The sequence below is a fragment of the Lutra lutra genome, chromosome 1 (genome assembly GCF_902655055.1).
Source record: "Lutra lutra chromosome 1, mLutLut1.2, whole genome shotgun sequence".
NCBI classification, from domain to species: domain Eukaryota; kingdom Metazoa; phylum Chordata; class Mammalia; order Carnivora; family Mustelidae; genus Lutra; species Lutra lutra.
In genome coordinates this window covers 66,902,108-66,926,568 of record NC_062278.1, presented here as the reverse complement: position 1 = coordinate 66,926,568, position 24,461 = coordinate 66,902,108, and the positions used below count along the sequence as shown (strand labels likewise).

Sequence of the window (24,461 nt, the reverse complement as noted above, 5' to 3'; positions counted from 1 at the left end):
TTTAATTAGATTGCCATTATTTCTGGGTCCGTCTCCCTCGGTAGACCAATAGTTCCTTGAAAGTGACAGTTGTCTTGCTCATCTGTATATCCCCTGTGCTTGCCGCACATACTTTGCCCTAAATAAATGCTTATTGAATTGAATCAACTCAACAAATGGTGTGACTTCTATTTGTTCCCTTTTATTCTCCCCCAATGTTTTCGGGCATCTGGTCGGCTCAGTTGGTAGAGCATGCAACTCTTGATCTCAGGGTTATGTTGGGTCTAGAGATTACCTTAAAATTAATTAATTTTTTAAAAAAGAACATACCAGGGGCACCTAGGTGGCTCAGTGGGTTAAAGCCTCTGCCTTTGGCTCAGGTCATGGTCCCAGGGTCCTGGGATCGAGCCCCGAATCGGGCTCCCTGCTCAGCGGGGAGTCTGCTTCCTCCTCTCTCTCTCTTCCTGCCTCTCTGAATACTTGTAATCTGTCTGTCAAACAAATAAATAAAAATCTTTAAAAAAAAAAAAAGAACATACCATTTTTACACTTTTGCTATCCTGTCAAATGTGGTTTTAAAAACAAGCTGCCACTTGGCTCTGTTGTATTCCCATCACAGGTCCCATCCTTCAGGCAACAATGTCATTGTCACTGCAGGCAGCATGTGAGGTTTATACACTGATGATGCCACACACACACAGACACACACATATCCCAGCAGCAGGGTCAAATCCCCTCGAGCAATAAAGGAGCCTGTATATGGATACATATAAACTCCCAAAGGTACCTGGCAAGGTGGGACAACACAGAGAACATACGATTTAAATGACCTACGCTTTAGTTCACATACTAGCTCTGTGACCTTCCTTAACCTCTCTGAGTTTGTTTCTTCCATTTAAAAAAAAAAAGATCCCATGGGATGACATGAGGAAACAATAAGTACTTGATAAATGTTAGCATGCTCAGATGAGCATGTATGTGGATTGACAAAGAAGGGAGGCTGGGAATAACAGCGGGTCTGCCTGTCTCTTTAATGGGTCAGGGCGGGACTATTGGTCAGGCTTGCTGAGAAAGATGACCTGCTTTGAAATTCTAGCCTCCTTGCTTCTTTCCTGCTTCTGATTTCCTGGCTCACAGCTGGCAGGAATCACCACTCTGGCAGCTCTGGGTGCATGACTAAGGTGGAGGGATGAACAGCTGCTGCTTGCTAAAGTCAGTGGGTTGGTTGGGAGGCAGGCAGGTGACATAAAAGCAGCATATGGAAATCCCCAAACTCTACTGCTCAAATGACATCCAGATCATTGCCATGAGGAAGACTGTGGGCAGGGCCTTTCCTTCTCTAGTTGCTCTCTTTTCCTTTACCACTGATTTTCCCCCCTCAACTTTAGAAAGAAGGGAATAAATTACATATCTGTTGGTCAGTTGATTTTAATTTAAAAAAAAGTGGGGGGGGGGGCACCTGGGTGGTTCAGTTGGTTAAGCATCTGCCTTGGGCTCAGGTCTTGATCTCACGGTCCTGGGATTGAGCCCCGCCTAGGGCTCCCTGCTCAACAGGGAGTCTGCTTCTCCCTCTCTGCACCCCATCCCTTACTCACTTTCTTGTTCCTTCCCCCTCCTCTCTCTCAAATAAATAAACAAAATCTTAAAAAAAAAAAAAAAGAAAAAAAAAAGGACGCCTGGGTGGCTCAGTCGGTTAAGCCGCTTCCTTCGGCTCAGGTCATGATCCCAGGGTCCTAGGATCCTGCATCCGGCTGGCTCCTTGCTCAGCGGGGAGCCTGCTTCTCTCACTGCCTCTGCCTGTCACTCCGCCTGCTTGCGTTCTCTTTCTCTCTCTCTGACAAATAAATGAAATCTTTAAAAAAGAAAGAAAATCTTAAAAAAAAAAAAGACAAGAAAAAAGAAAAAGCTGGCTTCCTTCAACATGTCATGCATTTTCAAAACTCTGTGATTATGCTCCTGCCGTACTCACCACTAGAAATTCTCTTCTCCCTCTACCTACGTGGTTCATTCAATGCCTATGCCTCAAATCCAGCATTAACTCTTACATCTTCCCTCCTGTACACTACCCTTCCTTCTAGGTGGACACCTCTCCTTAAACCTAACTCAGTCATTGTGCTTCACACACTGAATTGCCATTGTTTTTTGAGGTATCTTTCCCTTGTTAGAGTGAAAGCTCTTAGGAATCTGCTTCTCTAAGTGCTTGGCTCATAGTAAGCACCCAGTAAATATTTGTTGAGTTGAAACTTCTACTACTTGGCATATTTGCCCATTTCTAATTTCTGACTATTTTTAGTTAGGTTATCAGCAGTATAATAAAAGTCCCTATGGACTGAGTACTTAAATAGTTCTAGATTGTTACTGAGTAACTCCACACACACCCCTCCCCCAGTAGGAATACTGATAATAAATACTTACTAGCAGCATGGAAAAAAATCAAGGAGTCATTTGGAAGCCAGAGGGACATGTCTTAATGTTTGCATATTCCAGATTTATTTTTTGATGACCCAAAATAGACCAGGTTCATCCAGAAGTTCCTTGGACATCATCAGATTTCCGGGGGGAGGGGGTGCGTGTGTGGGGTTGGGAGTCATAGATCTAGTCTATTTCCACTTACTGTGCAAACTACTTGGCACACAGTGGTGGGTCTGACTTGGGATCAAATCCTGGCTGGACCACTTACTGCCTATGGGAACTTGTTATCTCTATGAGCCTCAGTTTCTTTCAGATCTAGGAGGACAATACTTATTTGGAAGGGTTGTGTGGTGACTAAATATTACATGTGTAAAGTATCTAGAGGTCTGGCACTTGGTAGGTATTTAATAGGTGGCAGTTATTATAATTTGCAAATAATGGGTAAGGTGATGGTCTGAGGAATGTATTACCATTGTATAAACTATTACTAGAGCCAGACATGCAGGGGCAAGTCAGCTTAGAATTCAAAGAGCTGCTTTGCATAGTCATTTTTGTTTAATGGCTGTCAAATAAAATGCCTAGTGATGTTTATAATGTGACCTAATAAAGGCCTCTGAGGGTTTTTCCAGTTCTCACTGTTAGGATTTTTTCTTATAATAGTCCCCTACTTTCCTGCTTTGATGTGTCCGCCTACCTCAGGAGAGCCCCTAGCCCTCCCCACAGGCACCCTGAACAGTATCCTGACTGAGGCGTTGTGGTAAATTCTGGGCTCAATTTTCCTTTGTTCTCCCCTGCCTGCCTCCCTGGCTCCGAGGTCTTGTCCTCTGGGGAGATAAGTTAAGTGCTCTGCCAGCCTGCCTTTGTGCATGGCCTGTTTTTTCTCACTGCCAGTACCTCTTGGATTCCAATTCCAAACATGGTATCCATCTGGGGTCACCCTCTCTTCCGGTGCCAAGAGAGTCGCATTCCAAATGGAACACAAGTGTGCCTCCCGTGCTGGGCTCTCCTCATTCTGGTTGGGGACAACAGAGCAGGATGTGGCCACTTTATCCTCACAGCTAAAGTTTTCAGCCCCTGAGTCCTAGCTTTGCCTCGGGACACGTTAGCTTTTCTGCTGAGAGCCAAATGTGAAGACTGTCCTAAGAAATCTGGAGCCGAGTCAGCTCGCCAGAGCTCGCCTGAGCTCTGCGGACAGGGCCAGAGCCTTGCTGAAGGAAAGAGAGAGGGGAAAACAAGTTTAAAAATCCTCCATGAAGTGTACTATGCTCTGCCATTTATTCCCAAAGCTACTGGAAGCATTCCTCTCAGGAAAGGTGGGCTTGGTGACGAGAAGCCGGACGTGAGAAGACTCCTGGGAGGACCGATTAATCCACTTTCTGAATTTCCTCTGTGGAGACAGTCTCAGAGCCCTGCAAGGCATTGGGGCGCCCTGAAGATGAGTGTGAACAGCAGCACCATGAGCCAGCTAATCTGGCAGGGCCCCGTGTGCGTTGGCTGGAAGCGGGATCTGGAAGGCGCCATCTACCATCTGGCCAACTGCTTCTTGATCCTGGGCTTCATGGGGGGCAGTGGTGTGTATGGATGCTTCTACCTCTTCGGCTTCCTGGGCACGGGCTACGTGTGCTGCGTGATGTGGGGTTGGTTGGATGCTTGTCGCCTGGACCTCATCCTTTGGAGCTTCCTGCTGGCAACGGCCTGCCTGCTCCAGCTGGCATACCTGATACACCGGCTGCGCAGGCGCGCCCTCCCCGAGGAGTTCGACGTCCTCTACAAGACGCTGTATTTACCCCTGCAGGTACCTCTGCAGGTGTACAAGGAGATTGTTCAGTGCTGTGAGGAGCAGGTCTTGACGCTGGCCACTGAGCAGACTTACGCTGTGGAGGGCGAGACCCCCATCAACCGCCTGTCCCTGCTCCTCTCTGGCCGGTAAGCTCCTACGTCACAGCTGGGCGTTTCCTCCCTCGGCCCATGCTTCTCGTTTCCTACTGTGTCCCTTTCCATTCTGAGGCCCTTCCATTGAGGGAAGGATGTGGCAAGTCAAACAAACAAAAACAGTTTTTTTTTTCCCCCCAAGCGTGGGTTTGGTTCCTCTTTCTTAGCATTTTCCAAGAGGAAACAAGATCATGAGATAGCTTCTCAGTTGGCAGGAAGGACTGTGCGTGCCTTTGGTGCTGGGCGGTGTGGGCTGAGTGTCTCTTGAGCCTGGGTCTAAAATGGCCGCGCACACGCGCGCGCACACACACGTATTACACACACCGGTGGGTCATGTGTAAGCTGCCATAATGTCTGTGAGCTTTGAAAAAGTGGACCTTTTAATAAGGTTGATTTGTTCCTTCCAGATGTATTCAGTATTTCCTAAGTGCCAACTATGTGCAGGGAACAGTGAGGGCATCGAGGAAACAGCCCCAGTTATGTTGAGGCTATCCTGTAAGAGTCTGTGGGGAAGCCATTTGGTGTACAAGCAGATGGGGAGAGGGAATATTCCCTGTCCTCTTTTCCATTCGCACGTGTTCTGTTGAGATTCTTACAGACCAGTGATCAAGTACCAAAAAGACCACACAGTGAAGGAGAAGTGATGCCCATATGTGTCTCATTGAGGATCTGGTGGAGATACCTGGCTGATTCCTTCAGGCTGGGTGACAACAGAAATGAGTGGAAATGGTCTTAGTCACGATTAGTGTATGCTCAGTCAGCCCACACATAAGTGTTGGCCCTTGGCTGACATCTGAACAAATACCACGGGCTCCATGCTGTCCATTTGGGAGGTGGTTGTGGAATCTTTGAAATATCGCCCTAGTGGGATTTCTGTGTGGGGCTGAGCATCAAACAGTAAACTATGTAACCTGGTTCACTTGGGCTACCTCGGTGGAAAGCAAGCAAAGTATTTCAAAAGCTTGTTCTCAGTTTCCTTCCCTGCTTTTTGGAGACAAGAAGGTGATAGAAAAGATAAGGTAGTAATCTTATCAGAAGGCTCTGATTCCCAGGGTGGCAGGGGAAGAAACCAGATAAGACTGCCAACCACACAGGGGGAAAAAAAGAAGAGTTCTAGAATGATGATGATGGTACTACAACGACTACTGGTAGCAATAATGTGCATTGCTGTACTACTGTGTAGAATCAACAGTGTTAGGTATACGTGTGATTTTGTTTGGACTCAGAGTCCTGGGTTGAATGATCTATGAGATTTTTGTGGGGAGACATTTTATTTATGAATAAAGTGAAGTATAAACAAATGGAATTATCTGTAAACAAATACATGTATAAATAGAAGGACATTATGACTGTTGCCAAAATGTTTGCTGCCTACAGTTCCATGCTTAAAATAAAAACAATCTGGGATGCCCCGGGTGGCTCAGTCGGTTAAGGCTCAGGTCATGAGGAACCCAGAGAGACTGTGGACTCTGAGAAACAAACTGAGGGTTTTGGAAGGGAGGGGGTGGGGGGATGGATGAGCCTGGTGGGGGTATTAAGGAAGGCACATATTGCATGGAGTACTGAGTGTGGTGTATAAAGAGTGAATCTTGGAACACTGAAAAAATAAAATAAAAAAAAAAGTCTCAGGTCATGAGCCCAGGGTCTAGGGATTGAGTCCGCATCAGGCTCCTTGCTCAGTGGGGAGCCTGCTGCACCCCCTGCTTCTCTGACAAATAAATAAATAAAATTCTTTTAAAAATAAAATATAGACTACTTAAGAAATATTCTTCTTGGGGCGCCTGGGTGGCTCAGTGGGTTAAGCCTCTGCCTTTGGCTCAGGTCATGATCTCAGGGTCCTGGGATCGAGCCCCTTATCGGGCTGTCTGCTCAGCAGGGAGCCTGCTTCCCCCCTCTTTCTCTCTGCCTGCCTCTCTGCCTACTTTTGATCTCTCTCTCTCTGTCAAATAAAATCTTAAAAAAGAAAAGAAAAGAAGTGTTCTTCTTCAGGAGATTCAGGATGTTATTTGTTACCTGTAGCTTGTCCGTTCAAAGGAGCTGAGACAGGTGGGAGAAAGGCCTGCAGCACCTGTATGGCTATGATTATTATGCAATATTTAAAATCCATTTTTAACATGATGAATTTGCCATGAATTTGTAGAAGACCTCTTCCCTGTGACGGGGAGAGGTGGGTTTGCCTCCTCAATGTGGCTTTTCCTAGTATACTTGGCATCAAAAACCAGAGTCAGAAATTAGACAGTTTTGGGTTTTTTTTCTTGCTTTTCAGGGTTTGGAGTGAGAGTTTTATTTGTTATCTTTTAATGTCATCCTGTCTCAACTTTGCTAAGCTGGAGCTGGGAGAAGAGGTTTCCTGTCTGTGACCAGGCTCCAGTTTTAAGGGAGAATCATTGTACCTCAGGCTGGTTCCAGTTGAGGTACCCAACACCTCAGAGCTGTGAAAGAGAACTCTGTGCCAGGAAGTCGGGATTTCTGGTGCAGACCTCCCCCATATCACATGCAGGCTCTCATCTGGAGCCCTTTGCTAAAACCTCAGATGCCCTTTCTATTTTATTTTAATGTATGCAACTAGTCCCTTTTAAGACTCAGAAAAGCCAAGTGACTTCCCCAAAGTTTGTCACCTTGTTAAGCTGGGCTTACTGTTAGTGTGTTTCTGTCCTACAGAATTCTCTCGTGCACAGCCTCCTGGGCAGGCAGCTAACTGTCTAGGCTATTCAAGTGGGAGGAAATACCTGTCATCCAGGGGTTCAAGAAGGAAGAAGAGGCTTAAATGATAAAAGGCATGATATACCAATTTAAATGGCTTAAGGGAGCCCCGCAGGCTCATTAGATGTTATACTTTAAATGATGTCACTCCTCCTCGTTTGCTCAAGTGGTCAGATCCCTTGCCTGAGGAGCTGGTAAGAGGATCTTGCGTATTCAGCAGCAGCCTTGTTTTCTCCTAATGTCTGTCTGTCTTCCTGTATTCAGGAAGCTTTTCCTTGAGATGTTGGTCCCCTTTTATGGTGACACGAGTGAGTTCACACAATCTGTTCAACTGTTCCTTTCTTCTCTCCTTCATCCCTCCATTCCTACCTTCCTTTCTTTCTTTTCCCCTTCCAAAAATATTTATTAAAAGCACTAGGGACTAAGGATCCAGTGTTAAAATATGAAAAATACCGTTCTTGCTGTCTATCAAGAAAATCAATAATGTTTGACATAGTGGTGAATCACAGCATGATATTTCCAAGGAGAAACATAAGTGCACTCAGAGCATGTACCCGATGGAGCTACTTTTCTGGGGGAGGTCAACAAAACTTCCTGGAAGAAAGAATGTTTAGGCTGAGACCTGAGGAGAAGGTGGAGGTTGGGAGGAGATCCAGCCAGAGGGGACAGACTATGTGGAGAACCTGAGGTAGGAGAGCCTGGCACTTCATTTTCTCTTGTATCTTTTTATGACTCGGGGAAGTTCTGCCTGGCTGTCTCTCTAGATTACCTGGTCTTGTAGGAGCACCTGTGTCTCTCCCATGGGGTACTGTGGGCTGACACCACATCCATGGCTTGGCGTGAGAACTACATCCCCTTCTATCTTCCATCTTTAGGTTGTCAGACAAAAGGCAACAGCTTATTGGCGAAGTTCTTTGGTAATTTGTGTGCATGAGTGTACGCAGGCATTCATTAGGAGCAAGATTTGGAGCACGAATGTCCCATTTGGCCAGAACTTAATCACGTGGCTATACCTACCTGCAAGGGAGGTAGGGAAATGCGGTCTAGCCGAGCAAGCCCCGTTAAAACTCTGGCACTGTGGAGGAAAGGAAAGAGCAGATAGGGGAAAACAGACTACCACACCACCATCTGTCCCTAGCCTCATCAACTTCCCAGCATCCTGTTCGTTTTTCAAAAGTCAGCTCAGATGTCATCTTTGAGAATTCTACCACCTGAAGAGAACTAATCTCTCTCCCTCCTCTATTCTCCCATTTCATAAGACCACACATGGACTTATAGCCAGTTATGGACACGTCTGTGATTTCCACTAAATTGTGAAATCCTTAAAGGCAAGGATCAGCAAATACCCATCTCTGCTTTTCCAGATCTCCAGGACCCCAGGAGGTACTCATGCATATGTATTTAGCCAGTAAAGCTCCAGAAAAAAATGGAACAATAGCTCCTTCCCCATGGACAGAGTGTACCTCAGAGATCTCTTTGTCTGCCCCCCCTTTGTTTGACAGAGACACCTCCTTTCCTGGTATAACTCAACCTTAGGGAGAGCTTGAGGCTGAAACTGAGTTTTCTGGGGGAAAGAGGAAAAACCCATATTGGATCTTAATCATTTTCCATTTTTATTTTTAATTATTTTTTAAAGATTTTATTTATTTATTTATTTATTTGACAGAGAGAGACACAGCGAGAGAGGGAACACAAGCAGGGGGAGTGGGAGAGGGAAAAGCAGGCTTTTGTGGGGCTCCATCGCAGGACCCTGGGATCAGGACCTGAGCCCAAGGCAGATGTTTAATGACTGAGCCACCCAGATGCCTCCTATTTTCCATTTTTAAATACATAATTTGGATGGAGGAGGGTTTAGGTGGCCACTTCCCTTTCTCCACACGGTCTCTTCTCTCCCTTTGCCAGGGTTCGTGTGAGCCAGGATGGGCAGTTTCTTCACTACATCTTCCCCTACCAGTTCATGGACTCTCCAGAATGGGAATCTCTGCAGCCGTCTGAGGAGGGTGTGTTCCAGGTAATGGGGAGCCAGTGCCAGGACCGCCCCACCCTCTCCCACTGTGACCCAGGAATATGCCCCCCTTCATCCTTCCCCACTCACATCTGTTCTTTGAACCACTGCCAATGTGATGCTAGGGGTGGGAGCGCTCTCCTTCTGTGGAAAGAGGGCCAGGGCTGCGGGCAGGTAGGGGTGAGGGGAGGTACTAATCCCCGAGAGGCCATGTCACTCCTATGCCTAAAACTCGAGAAGACCACTATGACCACAAAGTAAAAACCCACACCCCTTAGAGAGTAACCTAAGACCTTTAGTGACATCTAGTCACATCTCCAACCCCTTCCTCCTTCACACTTTTTGCTCATACCAGCCATACGGAACAGAACAACTAGCACTTCCCTAAATACATCCCCCTGTTTTTGCAAGGGCCACGCTTGGCCCCTCCTGTACCTTCTATCTGAAACGCATTTCCCCCCTGTAAATGAGGTGATGGTATCTTAACTTCCCTTGAAGCTTGCCCAGATTGACCTCATGGGCTTCGAATCCCCACAGCTTCATGTTCCTGTCTGTGGGCCTTTCTATTCCTTCTACTTATGCTGACTGGGACACATTGCTCTCTGCTCTAACGATTTGGTTTCGTTTCCTAACTCTTTGAGGTAGAAATCTGGGCTTCCTCTTCTCTCTGTTCCCAGGCTCCAAAGGACAGTACCCTGAACACAGTGGGTGTTCAATAAAGCTTTGCCAAACTGGCTTGGCAGAGGGCAGTTGGTGCCTCAGGGAACTCTATGAGGCAGTCACAGACATACTCCATGGTGGGGGCCTGGCTGCTTGGCCCCTGCTCTTTTCTCTGCCAGTCCTTCAAACCTCAGTTCCTTGCTTTGTAGCTCTCACTTATTGACTGGCTAGTATGTGTCAGGCACTAAATATTATATTGCCTTACTGATTCTCACCTCTGGAGTGGATATTATCATTTTCCCATTTAACAGATAAAGACGTTGAGGCTCCAAAACATCAAGCAGTTTGCCCAAGGTCTTCATTCAGAAAGTGGCAAAGTGAAGTTGCCTGGCTCTGCTATTACTATTCTTTTTGAAAATGAGCGGGTCACCAAGAAAGTGAAGTACACACACACATACACACATAGAGAAAAACACACACACACATACCCTATTATAGGGACTTCCCTGTCCAGATAGTTCACTACTACTGGGTTCCATGTGAATTTTACCACTTCTGTCGGGGACTCCCTCAAGCTAGTATAGGAGCTAACTCCAGAATAGACACCTGCCAGGAAGGGTCACCTGGCTGGGCCTGTTTCTGCCCCAGCCTGACTCCTGGCCCTATGAGGACAGACCCTGAGAGGCAATCCCTATCCCACTGCTGGGCCACCAACCATAGGCCTCCACTGATCATGTTCCCCTTCCACCACACACACCCCCACCCTCTCCAACCGAGCCGAGCAGCCTTCTGTGAGAACTCCTTCAGGCCCCTAAGAACCTCCGGGAGGGCAGAGTCAGGTCCTGAGCCAGCCAGACCAGCCTCTGTTCCTGACACTGACACCGAGGAACAGGTGGGGGATAAGCCGGGTGTCCTCCCCTAAGCTCTGCTTGAAAGGAGAGACTATAACCCCAGATGGCCTCTCAGCCTGGAATGTAGCTACTGTCAGATTCCTCCCGTTTATATTTTTAGTGCGCACCTCCTTTGGGAGCAATGAGATCCACACGTTCGCTATTGGCTCTGTAAAGTCCCATTTCCTCTTTGCAAATGTCAGGCGTTGTCCTGAGTTATAGTTCACGCTGTCCTTGCCTTTTGTAGTTACAGTCTTTGCGAACTAATAGGGCAATCCACAGTGACCAAACCATAATTCTCATTGTGTTTACCACTAATGAATCAATGTTCCATCACACCTCTCAGCAATCCAATTAAATAAGAATTTATGGGCTATTCAGCACTGGGACCCTCTCGTTAGTCACCAAGAACATAGCATAGAAGGTATCGCACAGAAATCATTATTTCTCCACTTTACATCATGCCTTACTGGACCCAAGCCCTCTTTCCATATGTTGCTTCATTTAACCCACTTAACAAGACTCTGAAATGAGAATTAGACAAAAAAGTTGTCAAGACTTTATTATAGACAAATGCATATGTGTATATGGGAGCCAGGGAATAAGCAGGCTTCCTGAAGACCTTTGAGGAGGATTTTATACAGGACCTGTGAAAGTGACATTCAGTTGTTTTGCAGCATGTAAGATTGGTGGTCTTTACCTGACTCATTCATTCACTTCAGTAATGTTTACTGAACATTTATTATATACAAGGCGCTGTTAAAGTGCTTGGGAGGTATCAGTGAACAGTACAGAGGAAGTTCCCTGCCTTCATGTAATTTGCATTCTAGTGAGGGAAGATTAAAAAAAAGCCATAGACATAATGAATAATTATGTAATATATTAAAAGATAATGAGGGCTAGTTAAAAAAAAATAGAGTGGTATACGGGAGGTCTCATTGCAATTTTAAATAGGGTGACCACAGAAGTCTTTGTTGAGCAGGTGACATTAGAGGAAAGACCTAAGAGAGATGATAGTGCGAGCTCTGAGAAGCTGAGGGCATAGCATATTAGACAGAGAGAAGAGCCAGTGCAAAGGCCCTGTGGTGGAAGGGACTAGCATGTGTGAGGTACAGAAAGGAGGCCTGGAACAGAGAGAGGACAGGGGGAGAATAGCTGGAGAGGAAGTCAAAGATGGGATGAGGAATCACATCATGTAGGGCTGGTGCATAAGTCTAAATAGAGCCAAAAGGATTTCCTATAATGTGTTGGATGTAGTGTGTGAGAGAGAAAGAAGATCAAGGAGGACTCTAAGGCTTTTGGTCTGAGCAACTGGTAAGACAGAGCTGCTCCTCAGTGGGGAGCCTGCTTCTCCCTCTACCTCTGCTGACTCCCACTGGAGCTCTCTCTCTCTCTCTCAAATAAATAAATAAAATCTTTTAAAAAATTTTAAGAAATTATTGTGGTCAATCCGATTATTAAAAATTGTGTGATTTGGGGCCGCCTATGTGGCTCAGGTGGTTAAACATCTGACTTTGGCTCAGGTCATGATCCCAGGGTCCTTGGATCAGGTCCTACATCTGGCTTCCTGGTCAGTGGGAGCCTGCTTCCCCCTCTGCCTACTGCTCCCCCGATTGTGCTCTCTCTCTCTCTCTTACTCTCTCTCTCTGACAAATAAAATCTTCTTTAAAAATTGTGTATTCTGGGGCGCCTGGGTGACTCAGTGGGTTAAAGCCTCTGCCTTCAGCTCAGGTCATGATCCCAGGGTCCTGGGATGGAGCTCCACATCAGGCTTTCTGCTCTGTGGGAGCCTGCTTCCTCCTCTCTCTCTCTCTGCCTGCCTCTCTGCCTACTTGTGATCTCTGTCTGTCAAATAAATAAATAAAATCTTTAAAAAAAAATATGTATTCTACACCCTGGTCCTTTACTATCCAGGCACATTTCTAGTATAACCCTAGCTTTACCATCCATCATTGCTTTAACAAGGATTTATCAAGCACTTGCTCATACCAGGCACATTGCCTAGCCTGCAAGTGTAATTTAGCTTTACGTTGTGTGCCCGTAGCAAGTGCTCAGAAATCCCTAGGTGGCTAGATAAATGGAGAGTGGGGTGCCCTCGACTTTCTGCTCCTCAGATCTCCTCTTCCTTCATGCCCTTCCTCTGACCTTAGCCATCAGATCTCTTTGATGAGTTGTTGTGGCCGTGTCAAGAGCGGCTTCCTGGGCCTGAATTCCAGGCCGGCATTCTGCCACGTGACGCAGCCTGGCCTGCCTAATCAGAAGCTCTTCTGTAACTGAATTGCTTTCCAACCCGTCCTTAATCCCTCTTGCAATATATTTATCTTTCTTTATTCTCAAAACAAACTGTCATCACCGTGTCAGCCTATCTTCAGAGCAGTAGGAGGCCCCGTCTTTCTCACGAGATCCCAACAGACTCAGAATCTCCCTTCGCTGTTAACGGTATCAGCGTTACCACATAACGTGGGACCACATAATGTGAGAGCTGAGGAGACTGGGCCTGGAGGCTGAGGCTCCAAGGGGGTGAAGGCCCCTTGGTGAGTGGGTGAGTGAGTGGATGGCTGGACCCAGGGCTCCTGACAAAGCCCCCCTCCACATCACAAGTAAAAGTCATTCTCTGGACCTCCTTCAGGCAAGGCCATGGCGGGCGCTGCCACAATTTCTTTAACAAAAGTAAAGCTGTTTTTTGAGTAACTCTATGTTTCTCTGTGCTAAGCATGGACACATAGTCTAATTCAAACCTTCACTCTCTTCTCTGGACCCCCCTCAGGTCACTCTGACTGCCGAGACCCCATGTAGCTACATTTCCTGGCCCCGGAAAAGTCTCCACCTTCTTTTGACCAAAGAGCGATACATTTCCCAACTCTTCTCAGCCCTGCTGGGCTATGACATCTCAGAGAAGCTCTACGCTCTCAATGACAAGCTCTTTGCCAAGTTTGGGCTGCGCTTCGACATCCGTCTCCCCAGCCTCTACCATGTCCTGGGTCCCGCAGCCTCGGATACAGGGCCTGAGTCCGAGAAGGATGACGAGGAAGCCCGTGAACCAGCCTTGCCCACATCCACCCAGCAAACACCCCCTTGCTCTCCTCTTCCAATGGCCACCAGCCCTCCTGCACCTCCTTCCCGGGCCAGGTTGTCCCGGCCTGACAGCGGCATCCTGGGTGAGGACTCCACCAGTCTGGTGCTGGAGGATTTTGAGGAGGTGTCGGGATCAGAATCGTTCATGGATTATAGGAGTGATGGGGAGTACATGAGGTGAGGGAGAACTAACACGGGCACGGCCACCCGGCTCAGGATCCTGTGTAAGTACTCAGAAGACAGCTGGCATGCCTTCCTGCCAACAGTTGGCCTCCACTCGGCTTGTAAGGGTACAAAAACTCTCACAGAGCCTGTCCTCTCAGAGGACTCCCAGAAAGTGGCACTAACCCAACCTTGCAGTAGCAGCTCACTCCAGGTGCATGCAAGGCATGAGGGGATTTTTTTTTTGACTCATTTTTTATTAAGTGTGATTGCATTTTGGAAAATGGGCTTGTTGACATTTTAAGCAATCAAATGATTGCAAAACTGTGAGTTTGTGCAGCGTTAAGGCCATAGAGAGCGAGGGCTAAAGGGGATTTTATTTGTGGCATGTGTTTTAAATGGGGGGGGGGGGAAGCTGACATGGTTCTAATTCCTATCAGTTCTTCCTAGTGTAGAGGCAGCTCTGAAAGCAATCGCTGCTTGGATTGGCAGCTAGCTCTGAAAATCACAAATTTTAAAGAGGCTTGTGATAGAGGCTGATAACCCTGGGAGGAAAATGTCCCACCTTACTCTCGTCTTGCCCCGTGGAGAGACCTTGCTTATTCAGGCAGACAAATGGATGCTGCTCTGTTACTATGATCATACAGGTATACAGCAGCCTGGCCTTCCCCCAACCTGTGTGAGGTGGATGGGCACAAATGTGGGAGGACCTAACAGAAAGGGCAGGATTTCCCTCACAGCTCAGGAGAATGTACAAGAAAGCCTATATAGAGTAGTTCTGGGAAATGGTTGCTCTCACATTGCTGTGACATTTTCCTCTGGGACTCCACCTAGCCATGGCAGAGGCCTGGCTTTTCCTGAGGAAAATCCCACTATTGCCAGTTGGGAAGCCATTTCTAAGTGTGTGTGTGATGCAGGGGCCTAAGAGACCCATCCTCCTTTGGGAAGCACGGACAAATTTTTTTTAAAGAAACTAGCCCAGGGAGGAAGGTTTCTAAGGTACACAAGGTGAATGAGTGAATGTATAGTTTGTAAGAACAAGTTATGTAAATGGTGAAAGAGGCTGGGGAGGCAAATGGTAAAAGTTAAATGTCTTGTTTTATAGACATGAATTTGTCATCTCCTGTAGTGCTAATGTCCCTAGAACCACAGATTCCATGGATCTATCCAGGACCCGAGATCACTCATTGACTTCCTCCATTTGCACTGGTCACTGTCCTACTTGTCCACTGTGCTGATCTTCACCACCCTTCTTGTCCACGCCCATCCCTGCATGTGAGTCCTGCCCTGTGGAGCCCTGTCCTTGTCCAGCGCGCCTGCGCATCTGTGCACACTCTTCACTCCTGGCGGCTCTTTGTGCTCTTGTGTTTCTCCTGGTTTCTTCTCTTTTCCTGGTTCTGTTTGCTCTTCTCTCTTTCCTCTTTCTGACTTCTGCTTAGTCCCTGGTTGCCTCCATCCGCTGCTCAGAAGAAAAAAAGTCCTTTCTTCCCCTCCTCCTCTTCCTCCTCCTCCTTCTTCTTCTTAGGTAATTTCTCCTCCCAATATCTGTCCCTTACATTTTCCCCATTTTATCATTCCTGTATTTCTCTATTACGTTCTTTCCCCCCCCCCACTTTTCTGCCTTGTTCTTTCCTCAAAATTACCCTGCACCCCCATCTTTGTATTTAATCCATACTCTTCCAAGATCCGTACCTCTCCCTCTGCTACAGATAAAACCATTTGAGTGAAGGTGTGAACACTCCCAGCTGTAGGTGGCTACACATTGCCGGCATGAGTTTTCCCAGACATTAGAAAGCAGCATGATAAACAGAAAGAGAGCCAGACTAGGCACCTGCAGTCCTGCCTGGCTTCTGTGTCTGGGCCTGCTACTTTTTACAAACCACACAACCTCACCACACCTCACTTTCTGCGTTTGAGTGTATTGGACCAGCTGGACCCCAAAGGTCTTAGTGGATTTACGTAAGAGGGCAATGGATGAGTTGTTTCTAGGAGGAAAATAGAAACAGGCAGCAGTATAAGGGATATAGGCCGCAGGGCTTCCGAGTGTCTTTCAGCAAGAACCCTCTGCCATATTTCACTACAACTTCTCTTTTGACTTGGGACTGTCCTCCTTGCTGAATGATGGGTCCTGCTTGATTAGGAGTCCCCTCCATGCTGCATGAAGAGCCTACCCCCTACCATGTGATGACAAGTGCACATGTTCTAAGTGAAAGAAGGTCACCGTTCAGTCTCCAAGCCCCTCCGCCCTTAAGACTCCCACACGAAATACCCATTTGCCAATCCAGCTTTTTCTGAACCTTGAGAAAACTGCTCATATAACCAGCTTTCTAAAGTATTGGTATTGGCAGTGTAAAGAAAGTAGGCTTTTTAATGTTTGTTTATTTAGGTAATAGAAAGGGGGAAAAACATTATTTATTTCCAAACTACAGAATTTTGAGAACAACTTGAAAACCTGGTCAAGTTGTACAATTTCAGATGGCTTTCCATTCAGTCTGTGATCATGGGATCCTTTTCTGGAATTGTGTTGTGGGGTGCTTGGTTTGACTTAATTTGCCATCAGAACCCTTCTAGGGCTATTCCTTTACTGAGTAAGCAGAGTCCCTTGTGATAAGTAGCAATTTACTACTGTGTCCTTTGTAACACAGGGCACAACTCACCCTCTGTGCCTGGGCCCTTACTAGCATTGTAAGCTCAGTGCTGTTCATCCTGGCACAGCACTTACGTAAGAGGCAGGAAGCTGGCTGCACTGGGGCTCATTGAGAATGACAGGGCTTCATCACATTGACACAGTGCTTGTCCCTCACACCAGGACTGGCTAAAAATAGTCTGGCTTCCATTAGAGCTCTCTTTGGAAGACAGTGCATCTTTTAGTCTCGTGGTGCCCAGAATTGAATGTTGCTTTTCTTAATGGCACAGCAGCGCTGCACCGTAAGGCACTCATACAGGGTCTTCCAGTCAGACCTCACCTTAACCCAGCCTTCATGACATACTTGGGTTCTGTGGACACTCCAGAATGTTCCATTAAGTGTCTTCCTTACAGGAGATGCTCGGTGAATGCAACTCTGGAGTGAGCAAAGAAGTCAGATAGTTTGTGTCTGCTGGCACAAATTAATTGAACGCTGTTTGAATTTTGGCCAATTTTGATTATGTTTTCAAGTTATTCTGAAAACTCTGTGATTTGAAAGTAGGAACCATATGTTGCTGCCTTTCTCCCTATTATTTAAATTAAAAAGCAAGCAAATGATAAGCAGATTACAACAGGGAGGCTAATTGTGGTCAGGGAAGGAGCACATAATCAACTGGCCAGACCCTCACCTCCTTTGTGAGGTTCGTTGGTTCAGGGGGAGACAGAATACTGTCACACTATACCCACTCTGTTGATTCTCTACTCATCACATGTAGCTTCCCTCTGTGATGGCTGTAAGGTGCTGGTGTAGCTGTCAGTTTTGTTAAACAGCACTTTTCTCACAGAAACCACTGGAAAGACTCCTGGAGCGGACAACGTGCCCTTGACCGTGGCATGGCAGGAGCTGCCCTGGGGCCTCGGGTTCTGGGTCTCTAAAGGTAGCACCCCTCCCCACTGCCAAGGCCCCTTATTGTGTCGGCTCAGCAAGAGGCAGCGGCTCCCTGCCAGCCCCCTGACTCACAGCCTCCTGTCCCCCCTGCCCGATCCGTTGTTCTCCCACTTGTGTTGTACTAGTCTCATTCACCTACCCCTCCCTTTGTGAAAATAAAAGACACGGGCCTCATTAAAGCCATCATTCTGCCATACAGATGTTTTGGAAACCCATTCGGTAGCGCCAGATAAGAAGTAGAGCTCTACAGATTCTTCACAGGAAGCACCAGGAGTTGATCTCTTGGTCTCTGCCCACATAAAATGAGAGGTTGGGCTAAATAACTTCAAAGCGGGTTCATCATCATACTCTAGAAGAAATGATTCAAGGTTACAACTGCCCCTACCACATCAGGCCTTGGATACAGCTGAAACAGTGGGGATTAGCAGAAGAAGATAAAACGGGAGAGAACAATGGGAAGTGAGGCAAGCTAGCTGGAGAGACAGTGCTGAAATCCTTCCTCTTTTTCTTTCCACAGCTCCTAGAACTCCTCTCCACAGTTACTCTCAAGCTATGTCCAGGGGACAGGCCCCCTTGGCTCCAACCCACACTCCTGAACTTTAAGGATCCATGGGCTGTCTTTTTCTCTGTCCACACAAATCTTCACAGGAAGCTCACTGGAGTGCACACCCCGTCTTACCCACTGGAGGGCTCACGGGCCAGGTCGGGGCAGGCTCAGGAGACATGGGTGCTGCAGCGACACGAGGGCCCCCAGCAACTCGTAGAAATTTGCCCTCACCAGCCTTCCTTCCAGGAGGAGGCACGCAGAAGTGCAAAATCACTGATTCCATCCTTCACAAACTGCAGAATCTTGGGCAAGTTCCACAGGCTCTCTGAGCCTCCTCTGTAAAGTTGGGACTTAGAAAACCCATCTCACAAGGTTGTGTGAGCATCAGATGAGATGACTTAGGTAATGCACCTCAGACATGGCGTGGCACCTCGTGAGCGCTCAATAAATCACTCCATTTATTTTCCCTGATGTTTCTTTGAACTGTCTGGAAGGGTCTCTGAAGCCAGCTAGACCAGAACTTTTCATGATTTGCTTATTCATTTGGTTGGGGTTTTTTTTAACCGTTCGATTTAATTTATGGAAGTAGAAATTAAAAACCTAGTTTTCCCTTAAGCTTTGAAGTTCAACTTACAAATCTCTTGCTCTCTTTAGGACCCTAGCATTAAGCAATAATTTTTAGGGGGACTTCAACAAACTTAATTAAATTTCCTTAAACATTTTAAAGTGGGTTTATCAATGTAACACATTCTATTTTACTTTTTCCCTAAATACTTCAACATATATTCTGTTATCCATTGGCATGTAACATTCATACTTGAAACAGTGACTTAAGATAGTTTATTTTGTTGATGCACGTGGGGCTCAACTGGGCCCCGCTGGGCTGTTGTCACTCAAGATCCTCATGCTGTCATGTTCAGATAGTGGCTCAGGCTAGTGTCATCTCCAAGACTTCTTCACTCATGTTTGGGGCCCAGTCTGGGGACACACAAACAGCTGGGAGTCCTTGGGCATCTCCCTCTTTCTCTATCCCAAGAGTTTGTTCATTGTGTTGCTATTTGCAAAATTGCTGTTGCAATCATTTGTTGCATGAATAGACCTAATGTATTTATCCATTCTACTGCTGATAGGCATTTGGATTGTGAAATTACTCAAATGTTGGGTACATGTATGTTCAACCACAGTAAATACTGCCAATCAGTTCCCTAAGTGATTGTACCAATTAATATTTCCACCAGCATGTGACAGTTCTAGATGTTTCGCTTCTGGCATGTGAGAGTTCTAGATGTTTTGCATCCGGCATGTGAGAGTTCTAGATGTTTCGCTTCCGGCATGTGACAGTTCTAGATGTTTCACATCTGGCATGTGAGAGTTCTAGATATTTCGCATCCTCCCAATTGTTGACCTTGTCATTTTAAAAAATACTTTATCCATTGGGTGTAGTTAGCCGCATACTGTTGTAGTTTTCATTTCAGGGAAATTTTCATTTCTCTAAAGAGCGATAAGATTGAGTACTTTCTCATGTTTTTATTAGCCATAGATATCCTGTATTGTGAAGTGTCTATTCTTATTCTTGCCCACTTCTCTATTCATTTATATGCTTTTGCTTATCTACTTAAAAGAATTCTTTAAATATTCAAGTTAAAAGTCCTTCACTGCTTATATATATTCAAATATATTCTCCCACTTTGTGAATCTTCTCTTTTTTCTATAAATCATGTCTTTTTTAAAGTTTTATTTATTTATTTATTTGAGAGAGAGAGAACTTGAGTGGAAGGAGGGACAGAAGGAGAGAATTTCAAGCAGACTCCCCACTGAGTGTGGAGTTCAACTCGGGACTCAATCCCACAACCCATGATGAGGCCATGACTTAAACTGAAATCACCTGCAGTCGGGCACTTAACCGACTGAGTCACACAGTTGCCCCTGAACATATGTTCTTAGTTTCAGTATAGTCATTTATCCACTTTTTTTTTCTCTATCATTAGTCCTTTCTGTGTCATGTTTAAGCAATCTTTTCCTCCCCTGAAGATATTCTTCTGCTACCCTCTAGATGTTTTATTGTTCTGCATTTCACAGTTAGACCTACAGTCAACCTGGATTTGATTTTTGTGTATGGTGTATGGTATGGTATGAAATAAGGATTAAATCCTTTATTTTCCAGTGGCTATCCAATAGACTGAGCATTATTTACTGAAATACTTATCCTATCCCCACAAGTGTCCAGTGTCCCCTTTGTCATAAATCAAATGTTTATATAACTTACAAATTCTAATCATTAATCCAGAGTCTTCAGGATTTTCTATAGATTCAAATATATCATCTGTAAGTAATGATGGTTTTATTTCTTCCTTCCTAACCTATACCTTCCCCTTCTTCCTTTCTCCTCCTTCTTTTTCTTTTGATGCCTTGTTGTGCTGGGTAGGCCCTCCAGTACAGGGATGAATGGAAGGGATAATGAAGACATCCTTCTCTCATACCTGACCTTAAGGAAAACGTTTTCAGTATTTTATCATCAAGTATGATGCGTGATATTAGGTTTTTACAATAGCCCTATCAGATTAATGAAGTTCTATTCCTAATTTGCTGAGGGTTTTTTTAAAAATCATGGATGAGTATAGAATTGCATTAAATGGTTTTCTACACTTATCGAGATTTTTCTCCCTACTCCTGTTAATGAATTACATTAATAGATATGTGATTTTTAAAATAACCTTGTATCCTGAAGCAAATCCAATTGTATTACATGATATTTTCATCTTTGCCTATTTCTGAACTTAGTTTTAAGGTTTTTTTTAGGAATTTTACATCTATGCATTTTGTAATATCGTTGTCAGGTTTGATATCAGGGTTATGCTGATTTTCTAAAAAGAATTAGGGAGTATTCTCTTTCTTCCTTTCTATTCTTTGGAAGAGATCTTTAAACCAAACAGCTTCATAACTCTTGAGTACCACCCACCCACCTTACCTCCTACTCTGCCTTCTTTCCACTCAGTTGCTCAGGCCCAGAACCTTGGAGTCTTTCCACCCATATTAGTTCTAGTTTCAAAATGTATCTTGAATTCAATTCACCACCTTCACTGCCACCACTAATTTCAAGCTACCATTTCTTTCATACCTAGATTAACTTCAATAGACTTAGAACTGGTCCCCCCCCCCACCTCTCCCCTTTCTCCTCCCTATAATCTATTGTATACACAGCAAAGTGGCCATTTAAACATGAATATGATCTCATCACTCTCTTGCTCCAAATTTCAAATGGCTTCCAATTATACTTAGAATAAAATCCAAACTTCTTACCATGTGATATTAGGATCAGTCTATTATGATTTAATAGCACAAAGGTTTATTTCTCTCTTAAAGTCTGCTTAGAGTCTGCATGACTCATGAGGGTAACCGTCATTGTGTTGCAACTTGGTGATTCAATCTACTTTGACCTTCTGGCTCTGTCCCCTGCAAAAAGAAACAGTTTGACATTCCGGTGCTGGCTTTTTGATGCTGTGGCCCAGAAGGGAGACAAGTCACTTCTGTCCAGAGTCCATTGACTAAAGATAGTCACACGGACTCATTTAATAATCAACTTTGTGCTTTGCTGATTAAAGAGACTGGGGAATGTGAGGAAGCAAAAGGCATGATTGGGAAGTCCTATTCTTCCGGCCGCTTACAAGCCAAAAAGGCCTACCTGCCTGTCCTTCATCCATATTGCATTCTGATCTCATTCTTATGTATCCTGTTTCAGCCACACTGTGCTTTTGAGTGTCCGTCAGGCATACCTAGCTTCTTTCTATATTACGGTCTTTATAGGGGGGTTTTCTCTCTGAAATGCTTATCCCTCCCAACTTCTGCTGGCTGACTTCTTCTGGCCATTCCGTTATCAGCCCCTGTCACCATCCCAGCTAAAATACCCATTCACCTCACCGTCACCTTCCGTCCCCTTGTTCTGCTTGGACTTTCTTCAGAGTCTTATTTTCTCCTCCCTCTCCTTTTGGGATTCCAATTATGTGCTTGATAGAGCTGTTAAGTGTGTTCCCCAGAGCTCTTATGTTCTTTTCTCAGTTTTTCTCCCTGAAATTACACTGTGTATTTCTTTTCTTGTTTGATTTCTCTCTTCCCTCTTTATTTCACAATGTAGTTCTCCCTTGTCCATTTTGAGAAATTTGATGGCTCTCTTGTCAGCCCTTGGGGGCTACTGTAGAGAATGAACAAAGCAATAAACAAACAACAAAAAAGCTCCTGCATTGTAAACGGAGACTCAGTGTTAACCTGGCCGCCCCTCAAGCTAGAGGATGAGGACCGCCCAACCAGGCCTATTGTTCCGTACATATGATGCATACCAGAGGCTTCACAGGTTGGGATATTCTTTTAATGTGTGTCATTGTTTTTGGTTTCGTTTTAAAATATTTTATTTATTTGAGAGAGAGAGAGAGTGAGCATGCGCGAGAGGAAGAACAGAGGGAGAGATACAAGCAGGTTCTGTCCTGATTGTGAAGCCTATTGTGGGGCTCGATCCCAGGACCCCAAAACATGACCTAAGCTGAAATCGAGAGTCATTTGCTTAACCCATCTGAGCCACCCAAGCACACCGTCTTTGTTTTTAAAAGGAAGAGACCTTACCTGGTAGAAGCAGGTCAAACCTGCTTTTATTAACTAATGGTATATGGAATGGCAAAAGATACCTGGATTCCTAGAAGGTTCTTAGATAAATTTGCAAATTTTTAAAATTAAACACAATATATCCTTATATATTTGAAATATAGCATGACATGTTGGTACAAGGCATCTTATTTACTCAGTCTATGGAAAATTCTTGACATGATTTGTGAGCCTCCTACACTAACCCCACACTAGAGGTGCATACACATGAAAAGAAAATTTGGGGGGTATAGCTTAATATTTTCACCAATAAAGTCTGACAGAGAGTCAGATTTGTTCTAAGAAGAAGATAGTAAATACCCTTAATCTCATGAATACTTATTAAATATCCACTTGTTGTCAAATACTATGCTGGACACAACATACTTCAGTAGGTAAATCAATCATGGTGTCTGTCCTGAAGGAACTTGAGCTCTACAAAGGAGAGACATGAATCATAGGCACCATGTTCCCTCCCCACCGAGGCTTGACTCCTCCAAGGATTAATCTTTTCCCAGAAGTCTCCTCAGTCCCTGTATAAATAGGCTTCTTGTGGTTCATTAATAGTTTCAGATGTAGCTGGATCCCTGACACATATACAAATAAGCACTATGTCAGTCCATTGTGGAAAACATTACATTAGCATTTAAAACCACTATATGACTTACAGAAGTTCAGCAGAAGATACCGCTTCCTGTTTCTGGAATCAGGGGTGTTCATGATGAAGCGGACTTTGAGCCGTGCCTTGAAAGAGTTTAACAAGGCAGAAGCAATCAAGGGGAAAGAAATAATTGAGTCAAAGACCCAAGGCTGGAAGGTATAACAAAAGCACAGCCGGAGAAGAGAACCAATGGCTCTCAGTGACCAGGTGTGGAATCTGAGCTCTCATCAAAAGGCAGTAGGAAGTGAGCAGGAAAATGGTGCATCCCAGCAGTGCACCCCAGTGAGCAGGAAAATGGTGCACCACAGTACTGAGGGAGGTTGCATTGAGAGCATCCCATGGAGCCTGGCAGCATATAGCCATTTCATATACGTTCATGTTCTGAGAGACTTGAGAATATGAAGCCAGGAGAACAATGTTGGCCATTGAAATGGTCAGTGAGGTTGGGAGGTACCAAGGGCCAGAACATAAGATGGTGTCGGCAAGAGAGGCAGACACCTAAGAGACAGCCTGGGGAGAACTTCCTGGGAGAGGAGTCAAATTCATCTTAGAGGTCTGCATCTTCTTCTCCATTTATTCTCGACACCCTAGTTTCCTACAGCCTCCCCTACAAATCTTCACTGAAAAATGTGAACAATGCTCTCAGGGGTTTCACTTCTAATTGGCATAGAATTCATATATTGACACATGTCTCCCACTCAGAAATTTCCCTGGAGATCACAGGATTTTATTTCACTTTTGGTTCACCTCTCTGACGTGATCCTTACCAAGAGTCGTTTTCTGCATAGCACATGATTGCCGACTATCGACTGCCAACGGACGGTTGCTCAACAGCCTGGAATTGCCCTCGACCCAACCAACCCTCTTCTCTGAGTCCTATTCATCTTTCAAGGCTAGTACAAACGTCTCCTCCCCTTCCACACTGTCCCTGCCATCTGCCCCACCTCTGTCAGCATTAACCTGTCCCTCCAGGACTCTCAGAATCCGCTGAGACCACCTCCCTCAGCTCTCATCTCCCTCCAGACTTCCTCTCCTGGTGCTTGAGGGCTGCCCAGATTCTTACTCACTGCCCTGGTCCCAGCACCTTACACAGTGCCGTGTGCCTGGCATTTAGTTGGTCGTTGTTAGATCTTTGTGAAACGCAGCCGCTGAGCATTTCAACACGGGGTCAGATTAGGATTTTAGAAACTTCTAGTTCCACCTTCCAGTGTTCTTTTCTTCTGCCCCC

At 45.4% G+C, this 24,461-nt stretch overlaps 2 protein-coding genes across 5 annotated transcripts in view; one reads left to right on the top strand and one right to left on the bottom strand.

Moving 5' to 3' along the window:
• The first annotated feature begins 3,374 nt into the window (after positions 1-3,374).
• Positions 3,375-18,411, top strand: POPDC2 (popeye domain containing 2). Of its 4 annotated transcripts, XM_047725864.1 has the most exons (5): positions 3,375-4,317; positions 8,929-9,037; positions 13,349-13,739; positions 17,290-17,382; positions 17,911-18,129. In XM_047725864.1, exons 1-5 carry the CDS (start codon positions 3,827-3,829, stop codon positions 17,994-17,996), a joined length of 1,170 nt encoding a protein of 389 aa, XP_047581820.1. In that variant the 5' UTR covers positions 3,375-3,826; the 3' UTR covers positions 17,997-18,129. The 4 variants fall into 4 exon arrangements, with proteins under 4 accessions (XP_047581820.1, XP_047581839.1, XP_047581829.1 ...); XM_047725883.1 differs by lacking the exon at positions 17,290-17,382 and having other exon boundaries at positions 3,376-4,317; XM_047725873.1 differs by lacking the exon at positions 17,290-17,382 and having other exon boundaries at positions 3,376-4,317; positions 13,349-13,880; positions 17,911-18,050.
• Positions 18,412-21,301: 2,890 nt separating this feature from the next.
• Positions 21,302-24,461, bottom strand: part of PLA1A (phospholipase A1 member A) — a 38,287-nt gene continuing 35,127 nt past the window's right edge. The window contains exon 10 of the mRNA XM_047725848.1: positions 21,302-21,393. Coding sequence (XP_047581804.1) covers positions 21,363-21,393 — 31 coding nt within the window. The 3' untranslated portion in view covers positions 21,302-21,362. The remainder of the gene's footprint in view (positions 21,394-24,461) is intronic.